This window comes from Ooceraea biroi, chromosome 2 (genome assembly GCF_003672135.1).
Source record: "Ooceraea biroi isolate clonal line C1 chromosome 2, Obir_v5.4, whole genome shotgun sequence".
In the NCBI taxonomy this organism is placed as follows: domain Eukaryota; kingdom Metazoa; phylum Arthropoda; class Insecta; order Hymenoptera; family Formicidae; genus Ooceraea; species Ooceraea biroi.
This window is the reverse complement of record NC_039507.1, coordinates 16,487,773-16,504,401: the sequence shown is the minus strand read 5'-3', so window position 1 is coordinate 16,504,401 and position 16,629 is coordinate 16,487,773. Positions and strand designations below refer to the sequence as shown.

The 16,629-nt window shown below is 30.1% G+C and overlaps 3 protein-coding genes and 1 long non-coding RNA gene across 14 annotated transcripts in view; 2 read left to right on the top strand and 2 right to left on the bottom strand.

Moving 5' to 3' along the window:
- The window catches only part of LOC113561461, a 38,825-nt gene extending 32,864 nt beyond the window's left edge, over positions 1-5,961 (bottom strand). For all 4 annotated transcript variants that reach the window (XR_003406182.1, XR_003406180.1, XR_003406181.1 and 1 more), the window contains exons 1-3: positions 5,876-5,961; positions 4,483-4,595; positions 2,840-3,426 (exon numbers count right to left, since the gene is read on the bottom strand). This is a non-coding gene — a long non-coding RNA (uncharacterized LOC113561461). The remainder of the gene's footprint in view (positions 1-2,839; positions 3,427-4,482; positions 4,596-5,875) is intronic.
- The window catches only part of LOC105280161, a 386,539-nt gene that overhangs the window by 133,380 nt on the left and 236,530 nt on the right, over positions 1-16,629 (bottom strand). The gene's annotated exons all lie outside the window — the stretch shown is intronic.
- Positions 121-10,396, top strand: LOC105280153 (odorant receptor 24a). Of its 3 annotated transcripts, XR_003406175.1 has the most exons (11): positions 121-489; positions 1,046-1,165; positions 1,290-1,407; positions 2,456-2,717; positions 2,836-2,952; positions 3,252-3,342; positions 3,688-3,833; positions 4,053-4,185; positions 4,263-4,356; positions 6,358-8,058; positions 8,137-8,621. XR_003406175.1 is itself a non-coding variant. In XM_026967816.1 (10 exons), the coding sequence occupies exons 1-9, from the start codon at positions 325-327 to the stop codon at positions 4,314-4,316; spliced, it is 1,206 nt and encodes a 401-aa protein (XP_026823617.1). In that variant the 5' UTR covers positions 121-324; the 3' UTR covers positions 4,317-4,356; positions 7,681-8,621. The 3 variants fall into 3 exon arrangements, 2 of the variants coding, with proteins under 2 accessions (XP_026823617.1, XP_026823618.1); XM_026967816.1 differs by having other exon boundaries at positions 7,681-8,621; XM_026967817.1 differs by lacking the exons at positions 121-489; positions 1,046-1,165; positions 1,290-1,407; ... (5 more) ...; positions 4,263-4,356; positions 8,137-8,621 and adding exons at positions 8,848-9,112; positions 9,229-9,357; positions 9,664-9,754; positions 9,957-10,396 and having other exon boundaries at positions 5,891-7,044; positions 7,681-7,800; positions 7,941-8,058.
- Positions 10,481-16,567, top strand: LOC105280155. Of its 6 annotated transcripts, none has more exons than XR_894076.3 (11): positions 10,481-11,168; positions 11,266-11,855; positions 12,727-12,846; positions 13,013-13,130; positions 13,417-13,684; positions 13,818-13,928; positions 14,032-14,122; positions 15,118-15,260; positions 15,464-15,596; positions 15,901-16,025; positions 16,448-16,567. XR_894076.3 is itself a non-coding variant. In XM_026967821.1 (10 exons), exons 2-10 carry the CDS (start codon positions 11,688-11,690, stop codon positions 15,952-15,954), a joined length of 1,014 nt encoding a protein of 337 aa, XP_026823622.1. In that variant the 5' UTR covers positions 10,481-11,168; positions 11,266-11,687; the 3' UTR covers positions 15,955-16,123. The 6 variants fall into 6 exon arrangements, 4 of the variants coding, with proteins under 4 accessions (XP_026823622.1, XP_026823621.1, XP_026823620.1 ...); XR_003406176.1 differs by having other exon boundaries at positions 16,499-16,541; XM_026967821.1 differs by lacking the exon at positions 16,448-16,567 and having other exon boundaries at positions 13,609-13,684; positions 15,901-16,123.

The window sequence follows — 16,629 nt, the reverse complement described above, 5'->3', positions numbered from 1 at the left end:
GATTGCCTACTTTACTCTCCCGCGCAAATTGCGAGCAAATTATCTCACAGCATTTTTACTTCTGTAGCATTTCAATATCATTACGTGGTTATCCTATAACTTTTCTATACCATTATAGTATATTCACTACATCGTGCTTAATATTGTATGTTATTACGGGCAAGTAAGGTTGTGACAAATTTATGAAAAATGGTCTAAACAATTTTTAAAAAATAAGAAAATTTGCCTGAATTACGTAATTTACTGTAGGTAATTTAGCTAAAAGAAAAAAGATAGAAAAATATTCGGTAGAAGATGCAATTCTGATCGACACATCATTCTCAAATGCAGTTGAACGCTGGAAGAAGAATGATACGTATAGTTGAAAATTTTAGAATCCATCGAAATTTATTACTTCCTATTGGCTTATGGCCTTACAATCAATCAAAATTTGTTAACCTTCAATTATTACTGTTTAATCTTATTACAAATAGCTTTATTATATTTCAGGTATGTATATATTGAATTATTACTTAATGAAATACTACGTATTTATATTATCACAGCAGTTCAATTTTTAATAAGATTTAAAGTATCTTTATATTAAAATTATTTGTTAAATTACATTAACTGTAATTGCTGCGTTATGATTATACACATTTATGACATCAGTATATAAATAAAATAATTAATATTTTTTAGCAGATATTCATAGCAATTAGTAATTTTATAATCGCTAATAACAGCTGGTACAAAGTCAATTGCAATTTAAGTTTTAAACGCTTATTAAGCGAATGGTTATGTCATAAAAGTGAAAACTTTTGTTTTCCTTATCTTCTTACTTTTTAATTTTTGCATATTTGTTGAACATCGGTACAAATGCTTTTGTTATAAAATGTGTTAGCATCGGCGAACATACAAGTAAAAATTATAACATTATTAAACCTAACTATAAAAATTATAAAGTTAGTTTACGTTTGCTTATTAACGAAACATGCGGTTTAATAATTAGATAGATAGTATGCAATTTTCTTATTATTGCTTATAATAAATTTATTAATTACAGCTTACATCATTTATAACTGCGGAATGTACTGTTGACCATATTCTTAAAGTTCTGTCTGTAATGTTTTTTTTCCTTTTCTATGATGTACATTACACTTCTTACTGGATTAACGCATATGTTGTAAGCTAGGTTTATATTTGAGTACACTCTTAAACGTCTATCATAAATGAGACATTATACATCTTAAGTCTTTCCGAATTTTAACATAAATGTGAAATTGCATGATATATTATTAATACGATAGCTGAAAGGTTTTATGGAGCGCCTCCAATATGTCTGCAACGATTTAAAAGATGAAAACGAAATCGCTATATTCAAAAAGTACGAAAACATTGCGGAACATATTGCCATTATACTTACATGTAAGATAATATTGAATGACAGTATATAAATATACAAACATGTAAAATTGTAAATCAAAAGGGAAGCCAGAAATTATAAACACAAAGCTACACTCTTGAAATAGATTACAGAAATACGAAAAGTTTAACCGTTTCATTGCAAGTGCAATCGCTTTCCCGCTTGTCTTTTCGCTTGTTAAAATTGAGACGAATTAAGGATGTACATGACGGACTGGCTATACGAAAAGTTAGTCAAATTTGGAGATTTACAATATGGCATTTTTTTCGTTTATTTCTTCTAGAAAATTACTTTAAACGAACTAAAAAGTGATTAAGTTTTCAGATTTCAAAGCACATGCATATTTTTGTGTTTAAATGATTGAAAAGTAAAATTTTTGCAATATTTAAAATCGCTCATATTCTCAGGCTGTACTATAGTACAGTCTGAATATAGAAGAAATAAAGGGAAAAAGACGACATATTGTAAACCTCCAATTTTGACTAACTTTTTGTACAGACAGTGCTCTATATACATCCTTAATACATTAGTCTAGTAATTGCTTTATTTTCAATAGTTTCTCATTTTGTAAAGAAACTTTCTAGTTAGTTTAGGTGAGGATAAAAGATATATCTAAAGTTACAAAGATAAAAATAAATAAAAAGTTTGAATTATGTTTATATTCAAAAAATTTCGCATAATTTATTTCTTAGTCTAACAATGTTGACATCGTACAATTAAAATAAATGTGCAGTCAAACGATGAAATAATTACAGAATACTTTAACAATGAAAAATTAATAAAATATAAATATTATATACAGGGTGTCCGGTAACTCACGACTCAACGCTCGTGAGTGGAGCGATTTTTAATAATTAATAACTCGTTAACTATTGTGAAAATTGCAAAATGGTATAGGACTTTTCCACTCAGTTCAGTCCGCTTTATCCACTCACGAGCGTTGAGTCGTGAGTTACCGGACACCCTGTATAGGCAATATTTTGAGATAATAAAGAATATCAGTTTAAGTGATTCATCTATTTTATCAATTATTATAAAACATCTTTACAGCTTTTACGGCATGCACCGTACTTATTCTTTCTCTTTTGCCACTATTGCCTTGGATTCTTGGCACCTTTTTATTCGCAAATGAATCTCACCCACTTTACAATATAATTGAAACTGAATATTTCGTTGATGAAGAAAAGACTTTTTATTTGACTTTGCTGCACACGTATGCATCTCTTTACATAGGAGTGACTGCTACGGTGGGAGGAGGATTGGTAGTATTAACATACATAATACACATTTGCGGTTTATTTAGCATTGCTAGGTAAGAAACAAATGTAAAACTAAATGGAAGGATTGTGGTGATTATGAATGAAATCTTTTTTATTGTCTAGTATAAATGTGAGAATTTAATATAATAGAAGTAATAAATTTATTTATAGTTACCGTATGAATCAATTGCTGATATTAAATATTCACGACAAAACTAATCTGAAAAACAATATGGACATCGATAAGAAGATAGCTCGTATAGTGGATTTTCACTGCATAGCCATTGAGTACGTTTCTGCTACACATATATTGTGATCCGAAACACTGGTAATATTTTTAAATATAGGTTCTATGGAACAGTCTAAACAAAAAATTTAATAGAAAAATGTTGTGGTTATAATATATTTAGTTTTTAAATATGAAACAACTAATAAATATTTGCTAATAAAAGGTGAAAATTTCGTGCTCTCTGGTATGTCGAAATGTAATATTTATTATGGGTAATTTGGGACACCTATATACAATATTTTCTATTTTTTAAATAGTTCTAGTAAAGGTGAAATGAAATATTCTCATGTTTTTCAAGGTTGTCTGAATTTTATGTATCTAATTTCAATGGAACATATTTTTGTATAATATTGCTAGTCGTAATATGTTTAAGTCTCAATCTCTATCAAGTAAGCTCTTTAATTAAGTGTCATTCTTTTGTGTGTATTGCAATTCCTGACTGAGCAATTGTACAAAAGTGTAACTGTCTGGATCTGCAACATACATATAAAGAGATCGAGAAAAAAATTATTATGCATACATATTCGATATTTAATTTCTATTATTTGCAAAACTCAAAAACCTAACATTATTTAATATGTGCAGCATTTTATGTATTTTTGAGTTTTCGTTTTATGTGTATTATGATATGCAACTGTTTTCCAAAATAATTTGGAACGTACACGCACACGACCAAACATATCCACATATGTAATGCAGACTGCAAGAATTATTATATTATTATATTATTTTAGGTCTTTCAAAGTGTATTACAGCGAACGAGTGTAGAGAAAAGTGTATTACACCTTATATTTGCAGTTACTGTTATTATATATTCCTTTGTGGCCAACTATGCCGGTCAAGAAATTATAGAGCATTATAACGACATGTTTTATGTTGCGTAAGATATTGTAATATAGATAGTTGGCATTCATAATTTGCATAATCTTAAGTATCACGTATTAAGATATCCAAACAGAATAACAAAAAATCATGTCTATATTAACAGTTTTAAACATAGCTTCCTTATGATAAAGCATATACTTGTACCCTAATATTTTAACAGATACATTTTATGCACTTTAAATGATCATGTTATTGATTAACTATTGCTTTACAGATACAACATTCAATGGTATACGGCCCCTATACGCATACAGAGATTGATATTGTTTCTGTTACAAAGGAGCTGTAAGATTTACTGCCTCAGGATAGGTGGGCTTTTTAATGCATCTTTAGAATGCTTTGGTTCGGTAAATCTGTATTATTTATCAAGTATCAAATATTTATAACAGCACTTTTTAGTCGAAACTAACAAGTTTCATTACAGCTGTTTGCTGCATCCATGTCTTACTTTACTATGATGTATTCTATACAGAAATGATAACAGAATCAATCACTTAATAGCAAATTGAAAAAACTAGGTACGCTTAAATATTGTTAGCGCCCTATAGGTGGATCTATACGATTGTGGCGCCATATTAGTTTTCGTTTTTCTCTATAGAGTTGTATTTCTATTGGTTTAGTTGTTTTATGTTCGCACTTCTTACCGCTACTTTTGTTACACGCACGAGACAGCTTTGTTCTCCAATAAAGAAGTTTTTCACGATCGAAAGTGATAGTCATTGTAAATGCCCTGCCCCATCAAATATCAACAATTATCCTATTTTTATATAAAACTTATGTATTTTTATTAATTTCAAAAAATTATCGATATGCTATTAATACGAGGGTGAATTAAATATAAACCGGAATTATTTTTTTTAAATTCATTGAAGCATCATAAAAATACAAACATACAAAGTTAATTTTCTACATAATCTCCTGACTTAAAAACACATTTTTCAACGGATAGGTAGTTGTTTGATCCCGCTATCGTAAAATGAAGGGGGTTGTGACACCAGCCAATCATGCACGAACGCTTCGACAGCAACATCGTCATCAAATCTCTGTCCTCCAAGTGCTTCTTTTAGATGTCCAAACAAATGATAATCGCAGGGCGATAAGTCCGGACTGTAGGGAAAGTGTTCCAGTGTAGTCCATAACAAATCCTCAATTTTTTGTCGAGTTTGGGCAGCTGTATGGGGCCGTACGTTGTGCAGGATAACGTCTCGGATTGGAAATTCGTGTCTTTTCCGATGATATGCGAGTTTTGTTTCGTCCAAAAGTTGGCAGTAGTACGTGGCGTTCACAGTACGACGTTCGTGGAGAAAATCGATGTGCAAAACTCCTTTGAAATTAAAAAATACAATTGGAAGAACCTTTCCAGCTGAGAGCCGAGTTTTAGCTTTGACGGGTGCAGATTCTTTCTTCTTTCGCCACTCCATACTGGCTTGTTTGAATTCCGGGGTGTAATGGTGCACCCAAGTTTCATCGCCTTCTCAAAATTTCGGACGGTTTTACGCCCTCTATCGTGAGAAACTTGATAATAATCCGTTGCGCAACGGACGAGGGTACTTCTTGCTCTGACATCGTGATACTGACTAAAGAAGCGGTAGTATGAGGTCCCCTACGGGGGAAATCCCCTTCAGGCACCCCTACCTACAAAGCTCAGAAGCCGCGCCCCTCTCTGTTCACCTCACGGCACGTAAAAAAATAATTCCGGTTTATATTTGATTCACCCCCTTATCAATTAATATTATAATCCAGTTTACGTAAAAATATACGGAAAACAATCGGAAGTAATGTTTGAATAAATAAAACATGATGCACGAGTGAAATTTCCTGATAATGTGTGTAGTGTGATGTGGTGTGGTATGGTGTGATGTGGTGTAATGTATGTGTATCTGCGTCTTGTGTAAATGCATGGCTGCGTGTGGATATATGTGTCCGCGTCTTTTGTGTGGTTCTACGTATATATGTATGATATATATGTATGATATGATATGGAAGCATATATATATATATATATATATATATATGCTTCCATACTTTTAAACATACCTTTTTATTTAGTATTTATTTTGCATGCTTAGGAATCTTCCAAATATAATATCTATAATCTTCCAAATATCTGTAATCCTTATGAAAGTAGCATTCATATTATTATTCATGCATATTCCATATTTAAATCCTATTATGTGCGAAACTAAAAAACCTAACATTATTTAATATGTGCAACATTTAATGTATTTTTCGTTTTTTGTTTTGTGTGTTTATGATATTAGTCTTAATTCAAAAATACTTTGGGACGCGCATACACATATACACTCATATACGTTATTACTGTTATTAAATGTTATTAAATAAAACACAGGATTTTTAGAATGTAATTAGAAAATCATCATACCGCAACAATACGCATATATCGCATGATACAACAGGCAAATACATATATTCAAACACATAACAAACTTTCTAAAAAACCAGAATTTTTTAATACAATTATATATAATAATATCACCAAAATATAATAAAAATTACAGACAGATCACTTGTATATTTGTACGCAACATCAACGGGGCAGTGCTCCTTTTAAAAACCGGGAGTACGTTACGAATACGTGGATTAATGAGGAACGTGAAGACGTATTACTGTTGGAAAAATCAATTCGGTGGCGTGAACTTCACTGATATCATGACTATTTTTCTCTGAGAAATAAATGTTCAATATTCTTACAGCGTAAAATCGATTAACCACCCTCTTTTTTCTCTCGCACAAATTGCGGGCAAATTATTTCTATAGCATTTTCATTTCAATATCATTATGTGGTTATCCTATAACATTTCTATATCATTATAGTATATTCACTACATCGTGCTTAATATTGTATGTTATTACGGGCAAGTAAGGTTGTGACAAATTTATGAAAAATGGTCTAGACAATTTTTAAAAAATAAGAAAATTTGCCTGAATTACGTAATTTACTGTAGGTAATTTAGCTAAAAGAAAAAAGATAGAAAAATATTCGGTAGAAGATGCAATTCTGATCGACACATCATTTTCAAATGCAGTCGAATGCTGGAAGAAGAATGATACGTATAGTTGAAACTTTTAGAATCCATCGAATTTTACTACTTGCTATTGGCTTATGGCCTTTCAATCAGTCAAAGTTTGTTCAACTTCAATTACCACTGTTCGTTGTTGTTCCAAATAGCTTTATTATATTTCAGGTCTGTAAATATTTTGAATTGTTTTATTACGTAATGAAATACACATATACAATTTGTATTTCTATTATCATTGCACTTGTTCCATTCCAAGTACGATTTAATGTGTCGTTATATTACACTTACTTGTTAAATGTAAATTATAGAAATTAACGTTGCAATTGTCACGCCATGATATTATACACGTTTATAATATCATTATATATAAAAAATAATTGAATAATTTATATGTCATACCTGATAACCATATAATTATCAATTTTAATAATTGCTGACTACAGCTGGCGCAAAGAATTACAACTTAATTTTTAATCACTTATTAAGCGAACGGTTATGTTATAAACATAATAATTTGTTTTTCATTTTACTTTTTAACTGTTCTGTGTAGATTTCTTATATTGTTTCTATATATTATTCTATATATTTATAGAAATTTCTATAACTTTCTATAAATATTGTCGCAATACAATGTGTTGGCATCCGCAAAGATAAAAATTAAAATTAACTTTTTATTAAAATTGCATAAAAAAGATTATTATAGTTCTTTTAGGTTTACCACTAACAAAAACCTATGCTTTCATAATTAGATACAAATGCCGCTTTTATAATATAGACCTTTAATATATTCATTAATTGTAGCTTACGTCTTTTATAACTGCCGAATGTACTGTTGACCTTATTATTAAAATTTTGTCTACAATATTCTTTTTTCTTTTGGGCGAAGTTCATCAAATTTCTTTTTGGGTTAACGCATACACTGTAAGTTGAGCTTTTACTTTAATATATTGCTAAACATTTAAGATAAATAAGGCTTTATATACCATAAGTTTTCAAAAGTTTATCACAATTTATTTTATCAAAAAGAAATTGTCTGATATATTATTAATATAATACGATAGGTGAAGTGTTTTGTAAACCGTCTTCAATATTTCTGTAACGAATTAAAAGATGAAAACGAAATCGCAATAATCAAAAAATATGGAAATAGCGCGGAACATATTACGATTGCAGTTACATGTAAGGAAATATTAAATGACACCAACTAAGCTCCTGCATGTCCGTACGCACAAGCTGTTTATATTATATAATTATTAGATTATAAACATACAAAAACATGTAAATCCGAAGAGGAGCCAGAAATAAGCAAAGTTAGTATTCTGCAAGTATATTACAAAAATACAGAAAAGTTGAACTGTTTTATTGCAAATGTACGCAATCTTATTCTCAATTGTTAAAAATGGGATGAGCGATCTTGCTCAACAGCAACAGTTACACAACTGTCTTAGCAGCATGGACGCAACGACGTGACAACGCGGTATGGCAGAGGAACACTCACGCACACTACCAGGCGCCTCACAGCGTGTAACTTCGAAAGAACGGCGCTGATTCGCTGGAATTTACTTAACAATAACTCTTTCATTAAGCATCGTAAAAAAATAGTTCAGGACTTTTCGACTCAACTTTCCATAAGGAATAACACTATGTACTTCGTGGCCGCGAGATAAGAAACACTCTGTATATACATATATATATATATATACACATATATATACAAAGCACCAACAAAAACAAATGAAAAATTTTAATAATGTTTATAGTCGTAAAAAATTAGCACATTTTATCTTTTACTCTGTCACAATTTTGGTTTCATCTAAAAGATATCCGCAGTCAAACAATTAAATAATTAAAATAGCCTTAAACGATAGAAAATTTGAAATACACCATAACGCAATATTTCGCGATAATAGAGAATACCAGTTGAAATGATTAATCTATGTGATCAATTATTTTAAAACATCCTTTCAGTGTTTTCGGGATGTTGTTTACTTATTCTTTCTCTTTTGCCAATTTTGCCGTGGATTCTTGGCACCTTTCTACTCGTAAATGAATCTCGACCACTTTACAATATGCAAATTGTTACTGAATATTTTGTTGACAAAGACAAAACTTTTTATTTAATTTTGCTGCACACATATGTATCTGTTTGCATAGGAATAATTGCCATGTGTGCAGCAGGAATGATGTTAGTAGCATACCTAAAACATGTTTGCGGAGTATTTAGCATTGCAAGGTAAGAAAAAAAATGTAAAAGTAAATGTAAGGATTGTGATTACGAATGAAATCTTCTTTATCTTCTAGTATATATGTTCGGGTTCTATGTAATTTCAATAATAAATGTATTTGTAGTTACAATATGGAGCAAACAATGATGTTAAATGTTCATGAAAAACCTAATCTATGGAGGAGATCGAGGAACAAGATGGAGATCATCAAGAAGTTACGTCGTGCAGTGCATGTTCATCGAATAGCCATTGAGTGCGTTTCTATTACATAAAGATATATGATGATCCGAACAATTGGTAATAATTTTAAGGTCAGATTCTATGGAATATTCTAAGAGAAAAATTTTAATATGAAAATGTCGACGATACTATATACACAGTTTTTAAATCGAAAGCGACTAAATATTGCTAATGATAGTGCTAAAATTTTGCGCGTATGTACTGGTATGTCGAAATGTCGCATACCAGTAATTTTGGGACACCTATATATTTCTTGTTTTTTAAAATATTTATATATTTAAATATTTATGTAAAATTTAATCTCTCATGTTTTTTTAAGGTTGTCTGAAAACTTTACAACTAATTTCAACGCAACATACTTTTTTATAGTAGGCATAGTCGTAATTTGTTTAAGCCTTAATCTCTACCAAGTAAGTCCTTTAATGAAGTTCTGCAATCCTTTGTGTTTTCTCGAATAAACAGTTCAATATGATATATAAACTGACTGCATTCATAAATCCAGAAAAATATAAATAGCGAGGAGATATAGAAAAACAAACAAATTATTATATATACATATCCGAAATTTAATTTGTATTACACACATAATGCATAATATAAGAATTATTTTAGATCTTTCAAATTGTATTGCATCGAAGTTATGTAGAGGAACTTTTATTACACCTTGTATTTGCAGCTGCTATGCTTGTATATTCACTAGTCGCCAACTATACCGGTCAAGAAATTATAGAGCACTATAACGACATGTTTACAGTCGCGTAAGATATTTTGGCATCCATAACTTGAATAATCTTAATTATCATGTGTTAAGATATCCGAGCAAAATAACAAAAAATAATGTTTATATTAATAAGAATAATTTTAACATACCTTGTGTGCAAGCATATATATTTATCTTAACATTTTAACATAATTATTTTATGCATTTAAAATGATCATCTCATTGACTGATTATTACTTTGCAGATACAACATTCGATGGTATACAGCTCCTGTACGCATACAGAGATTAATATTGTTTCTGTTGCAAAGAAGCTGTAAAATTTATGGCCTCAAAATAGGTGGACTTTTTATAGCATCTCTAGAGGGCTTTGCTTCGGTAAAATTACATTGTTCATATGCATTAAAAACATAGCATATATTTTGAAGTCGAAATTAACGATTTTTGTTACAGCTATTTACTGCATCCATATCTTATTTTACTGTTTTATATTCTACACAGAAGCGATAATAGTAATATATTGAAAGTAATACAGTAATATATTTCAATAATACATTGAAAGAAAGTAGGTAAGCTTGTATATAAGTATGCGCCACTGTCCAGTTTTGAAATAACTTGTGTACACTTATCAGCTGAGTAGAATTATTCTTCACGCTTTATATCAATTAATATATTATCATGCAGTTTATATAAAATTACGGAAAACAATCAGATAGAATAAAATATTTGAACAATTAAAATATTACACAACAAAATTAATGAAACTCAGTTGTGTACGTGCGTGCATATGTGCATGCATGTGTGTCTTGTATGTGTATTATTTGTCTGTGTGTATATTGATACTTCTAAACGCATTTTTTTTTATTTACGCTTTAACATTTTAGTTGAGATTAAGTAATCAGACAACCTTAGAAAACATGAGAGCGTTTAATTTTACAAATATTTAGCAAAGCTGAGACTTTTTCGCAGAATCTACCAAATATTTATAATCGTTATACATGCAGTTAGCATTTCTGTGGATATTATAAAATCAGAAGTGTCTTTATTAGCATATAATTGGAAAATCGCCCTATCGTAATAATATGATGTCACAGAATACAACAGGTAAACATATATATTCAAAAACGTGTGTGTAAATAAAAATCTAAAACTTCTGAATGCATTTATATATAATATCACAAAAATATAATAAAACTTTCAGACATATATTTAATACAATTGTACGTACAATCAACCACGCTCCTTTTAAGAAGCATGTATACCTCACGAATGCCTGGACTAAAATGAATATGAAGACTGTTTGGAAAAATCAATTACGCCTGCGCGAGCTTCGGTCGAAATATAATGCCATGACTATATTTTTCTGAGAAATAAATATCTGTTGTACCTTTGGTACGGCGTCAAACCGATCGATTAATCGTTCACTTTTCTCTCCCTTCTCAAATTGGGAGCAAATTATTTCTATAGCACTCTACATACCAGTAATTTATGTTATTTGCGTCAGTATATTTAGATTAAATTTAGGTAATTTGACTCTAGAAAGAATATTAGAGGAAAAATATTGTAAAATATTTTTTATTCGGAAAAAGAGACGAAACCTCATTATTGCCCTATCGTTCCCAAATGCGTGTGGATGCTCAAACAAACGTGAATGGTATTAATGCTCAATTTCTTTACATTCATCGAATTTCTCTAATCGCGATTGGCTTATGGCCTTACCACCGAACAATGCTTGTTCAAGTTCAGTCCTCTCTGTTTTCTTTTAGTACGATTAGCGTTATTATATTTCAGGTATGTAGATATATATTAACAACACATTTTTTTATATATATAATTACATAATATTCTTAATTTTACTTTTATTACATATATTTTTTAATATGTTAAACATGTTTTCAGTTTCATACAAGATTTAAAAATGTAATTATCTTATGTACGTTTAGTAACAATATAATATTATAAAACTCTTATGTAATAATTGTAATTTGACAAGATTGGACATTTGACAAGAAGATTATGAATAGAAAAATAGTTAATCATGCTTTTGTATTAACTTATGATTGATGTAACTAGTGATCATTGATCTGTAATTAGTGACAATATATAGGTTAAGCTTTTTTAAGTAAAAATTAAATACTTGAAAAATACTGTATGGTCAACCGCACAATTAGTGTAATTATTCTTTCTGCTTGCACTTCTTAATAAATAACTGTTTTTATTCAGATCTATGATGATTTGTTATAATAATGTAAATATTTCTCCTTAAAAATATTGGCGTACGCAAAACAACTTACAACAATTTAAATTATCAATAAGAAATTACATCAAAGAATACGTTAAAGCTTGTTCAGCTATAACAATAGTTATAGTAAGAGTATATGTTCTCTACTTGGCAGTGAAGATCAGATAGAAAAGGACAGAAAGCAGATGCCGTGTAGCTTTCTCTCTCTAATAAAAAAAGAGTGGAGTGTAACAGAAAGAGAAAGATATACACGGCACCTACTTTCCATTTCTTTCTACCTAATTTTCAGATTTCGTGCCTCACGCTCGGTTTACTCTTATTATTATGTCTATGTCTATAACCAACCAATAGCGACAGTTTGTGCTCCTCAAATCAGTGTACAATTTTCTTCTTGTTTCTTTATAAATTTATTGATTGCAGCTTACAACGTTTCTAACTACAGAATTAACTGTCGACTTCGTCATTAAGGTTCTCTCGACAACACTTTTCCTTCTTTTGTGCGTAATCCAATACAATTCTTTTTGGATTAACACGCATGTTGTAAGTTCAGTTTTTTACAGAATGCTTCCAAAAAATGGGTTATATAAATGAGCCTTTACTCTAAATAACTTTTAAAAAAATTTATCAGAGAAATAGAGAATTGTCTAATATATATATATATATATATATATATATATATATATATATATATATGTTAATACGATAGGTGAAGCGTGTGTTGGAAAACCTTTTGTACGTTTGTAGCGAGTTAAACGATGAAAACGAAATTGCTATAATAAAAGAATATGGACACTTTGCAAAACGTGTTGCGATTGGATTTATATGTAAGAATATATCAATTAGTCTTTACTATATGCCCTAGTGAGTGTCTTTCAATATACAATTATTATACCAAACAAGTGTGCACAATAAAAATAAATAAGAAACTGACACATTGTGAGTAAAGTTAGCAATCTACAAGATTATTACAGAAAAATAACAAATTTGAAACAAATGAGAAAACAGTAACTGGTCAAAAAATTAAGCTGTCCATGTACGCTATATTTCGATATATTAAAGAACATAAATTTATATACTCAATTTCCTGGTTATTTTTAAAAACATTCTTAGTGTTGGCGATGTACGGTGTATTCGTTTGCTCTTTTTTACCAATTCTTCCGCGCATTTTCGGCATCTTCTTTCTTGTAAATAAATCTGAGTCACATCATCGCAATACGTATATCATGACTGAATATTTCGTCGATCAAGAAAAACATTTTTATTTTATTTTGCTACATCTGTACTCAGCTCTTTTCATAGCAGTAGCTACGTTACTGGGAACAGCAATATTAATGACAGGATACTTTATACACTTCTGCGGATTATTTAATATTGCTAGGTAAGAAAGAAATACAGAAGCAGAAATCAAAATTGTGATTATAAACGAAAAATTTTGTTTTTCGCAATAAATATAGAAAATCTACATAATTATAATAAATATATCCACATAATTATAATAAATATATTTACAGTTACCGTATCGAGCAGGCAATAAACAGTCACGAAGTAACTAATCGGAAGTACAAGAGCGAGATGCGCAAAAAGATAACTAATGCAGTGGACATTCATCGCAAAACTATTGAGTATGTTTTTAATTTATATTTTCAATATAATTTTTATATTCATATTATCATTTTCAAAATATGTACTTGACATATAAAATAAAATAATTATATGTTTTTCAAGGTTCATTGACTTCTTTCTGTATAACTTCGAAGGAACATTCATTCTTATAATAATGATTATTATAATTTGCTTGAGCCTGAATCTATTTCGAGTAAGATTTTCAACTATACCTTCTTTACAATTTTTGAAGGTTTTCTTCACTGAGCAGTTCAACAAGACATTTCAATTAATTGAAATTGGAGATACAGAAACATATAATAAGAATGACATAAAAGTGATTATACAGGATGTTTCTTATTCATCGTCCACTAAGTACATAGTGTTATTCCTTATGGAAAGTTGAATCGAAAAGTCCGGAACTATTTTTCTTTGTGATGCTTAACACTTTCGCTCCGGCGATACTCGCCGCCTGAACGCCATCGCTGAACGGCAGTCCGTGCGCGGTACACTGCAATCTTGGTCTGCTTTGTTCTGATTGGTTAAATTCCAATCTCTAATTCGCAATCTCCAATACGTAGTCTGATACGGGCTTTATGTGGATGCCGACTACAGTCGGCGCTCGGACCCACAGGCCGTCGCATAGATGCCGACTAAAGTCGGCATTAGGAACGAAAAGGTTAATGAAAGAAATATTCTTAATACATTCCGGCCAATTAGCACCGTCCTTTAGAAATATACAAGTCTGTGAGTCACACACTGTCTTAGCAGCGTGAGAGTATGGGACGGCGGCGGAGTACTCACGCACACCACCAGGCGCGCGGCTCACTGACATACACCCGGTTAAAGGCTGATTGGATTGACTTTACTCAATAATTACTACTACTACTAATAATTACTACTTTATTAAACATTATAGAAAAAAATGGTTTAGGGCTTTTTGACTCAGTTTTTCATAAGAAATATCACTGTGTAAATAGTGGAAGTAGCGCGAATTACAAAACATCCCGTATATGAACGTTCATGTCATTTTACTAGATTCATGAAAAACAAAAGATATTCCGTATGAGAAACATTTTGCACATTTTGCATACGTTCTTTGAAATTTATAATACATTTGAAAAATTAATTGTTAATTAATTGTCTATATATGTATATGTATTACATATATGTATTACAAAACATTGTACATATAATATATTACTTCAGATCTTTCAAGCTCTTTCTGAGAACAGCATAGAAAATTTCGTATTACATTCTATTTTAATGGGTGCCATTTTTGTGTATTCATTCGTAGGCCACTATACTGGTCAAGAAGTTACAGATCACTATAATTACATATTTTCTACCGCGTAAGATATTTTAATATAATAAAATTGTCAATACTAATTCTAAGCGAACATTTTAACATACGTGTAAATAACAATAATCATAATATTTGAAGTATAATATCTATAAATGTAGTATGTAGAATATATATTTTTTAAGTTATTTATCATTGCTATGCGCTTTTTGGTATTTTAATTAATCATTTTCTGTATCTATTACTTCATAGATATAACGTTGTATGGTACACCGCACCCGTATGTGTGCAAAAATTGATATTGTTTCTTTTGCAAAGAAGTAGTAAGCCTTATGGTTTAAAATTTGGCGGTCTTTATATAACATCATTAGAAAGCTTTGCCTCGGTAAAACTATATTATGTATTAATATGTATATGTTATACATAATATATTAGGTCGGTGCATAAGTTTTACCCGATTTTACAATTTTTCTTTATTGAAATGAAACAATCGCATAAATTAAAGTATTTTTCATTGTTTTCTACGATTTTTTCTCCATTTCTTCTGTGAATCTTTCCGGCGAGATAACACGTCAAAAGAAAGAGTCATCTTTTGAAGCGATCCACCCACCCTTCCATTCGACCCTTCGGTAAGAAGTTATGCACCGACTTAATAAATTCTAAAAATTGAACTGACGTTTCCATTGCAGATATCAACAGCATCAATGTCATACTTTACTGTTATGTACTCTATACAGAAGTAGTACTAATAGTCAATCCTAATAGTATACAGAAGTAGTACTAATAGTCAATCCTAATAGTATATTAAAACCAAGTGAGTAAGATTAAAATGAATAGTTGCAATCGTTTCACTTAAATACACTGAGAAAAAAATGTAATTGATCCAACGAAATGTCTTGTCACGGGGTGCCAACAAAATATATACTTATTTCAACAAGTTATATATTGAATCAAATATATAATTGTTGGATTATAATTCTCATGTGTGTAATCCAAGAACTACATATTTGTTTCAATATATAACTTGTCGAAATAAGTATATATTTTGTTGGCACCCCGTGACAAGACATTTCGGTGGATCAATTACATTTTTTTCTCAGTGTACTTGTATCTGAAATTATCAGAAAATAAATAAAAAGAATGAAACATTTCTATTACTTTTTAAATCTCATAACGCTGCATCCAACATTAAGATATACTCAAAACTATTAATTTACTAACTAATTTTACACATAGAAGCCAGCAATAATAAAATTTCTCGTATTCACATTAATTCACTACTTATAGAGGAGAATCCCCTATTATGAGATATGCTCCTAATATGAGATAATGGGGTTTCTGCTAAACTAGTGAGCACCATTTGTTAGTTCCACCATGAACTTATTACTCTTGGTGTAAAATGTATTTAGTGAAAAATT

Coding starts and splice junctions, on each gene's coding strand:
- LOC105280153 (XM_026967816.1), top strand. CDS start 325: ATGCAGTTGAACGCTGGAAGAAGAATGATACGTATAGTTGAAAATTTT. Junction 2,953..3,251: donor TTTCACTGCATAGCCATTGA/GTACGTTTCTGC, acceptor ATGTTTTTCAAG/GTTGTCTGAATTTTATGTAT. Junction 3,834..4,052: donor AACGACATGTTTTATGTTGC/GTAAGATATTGT, acceptor ATTGCTTTACAG/ATACAACATTCAATGGTATA.
- LOC105280155 (XM_026967818.1), top strand. CDS start 11,688: ATGCGTGTGGATGCTCAAACAAACGTGAATGGTATTAATGCTCAATTT. Junction 14,123..15,117: donor TGAGCCTGAATCTATTTCGA/GTAAGATTTTCA, acceptor ATATTACTTCAG/ATCTTTCAAGCTCTTTCTGA. Junction 15,597..15,900: donor CATTAGAAAGCTTTGCCTCG/GTAAAACTATAT, acceptor TTTCCATTGCAG/ATATCAACAGCATCAATGTC.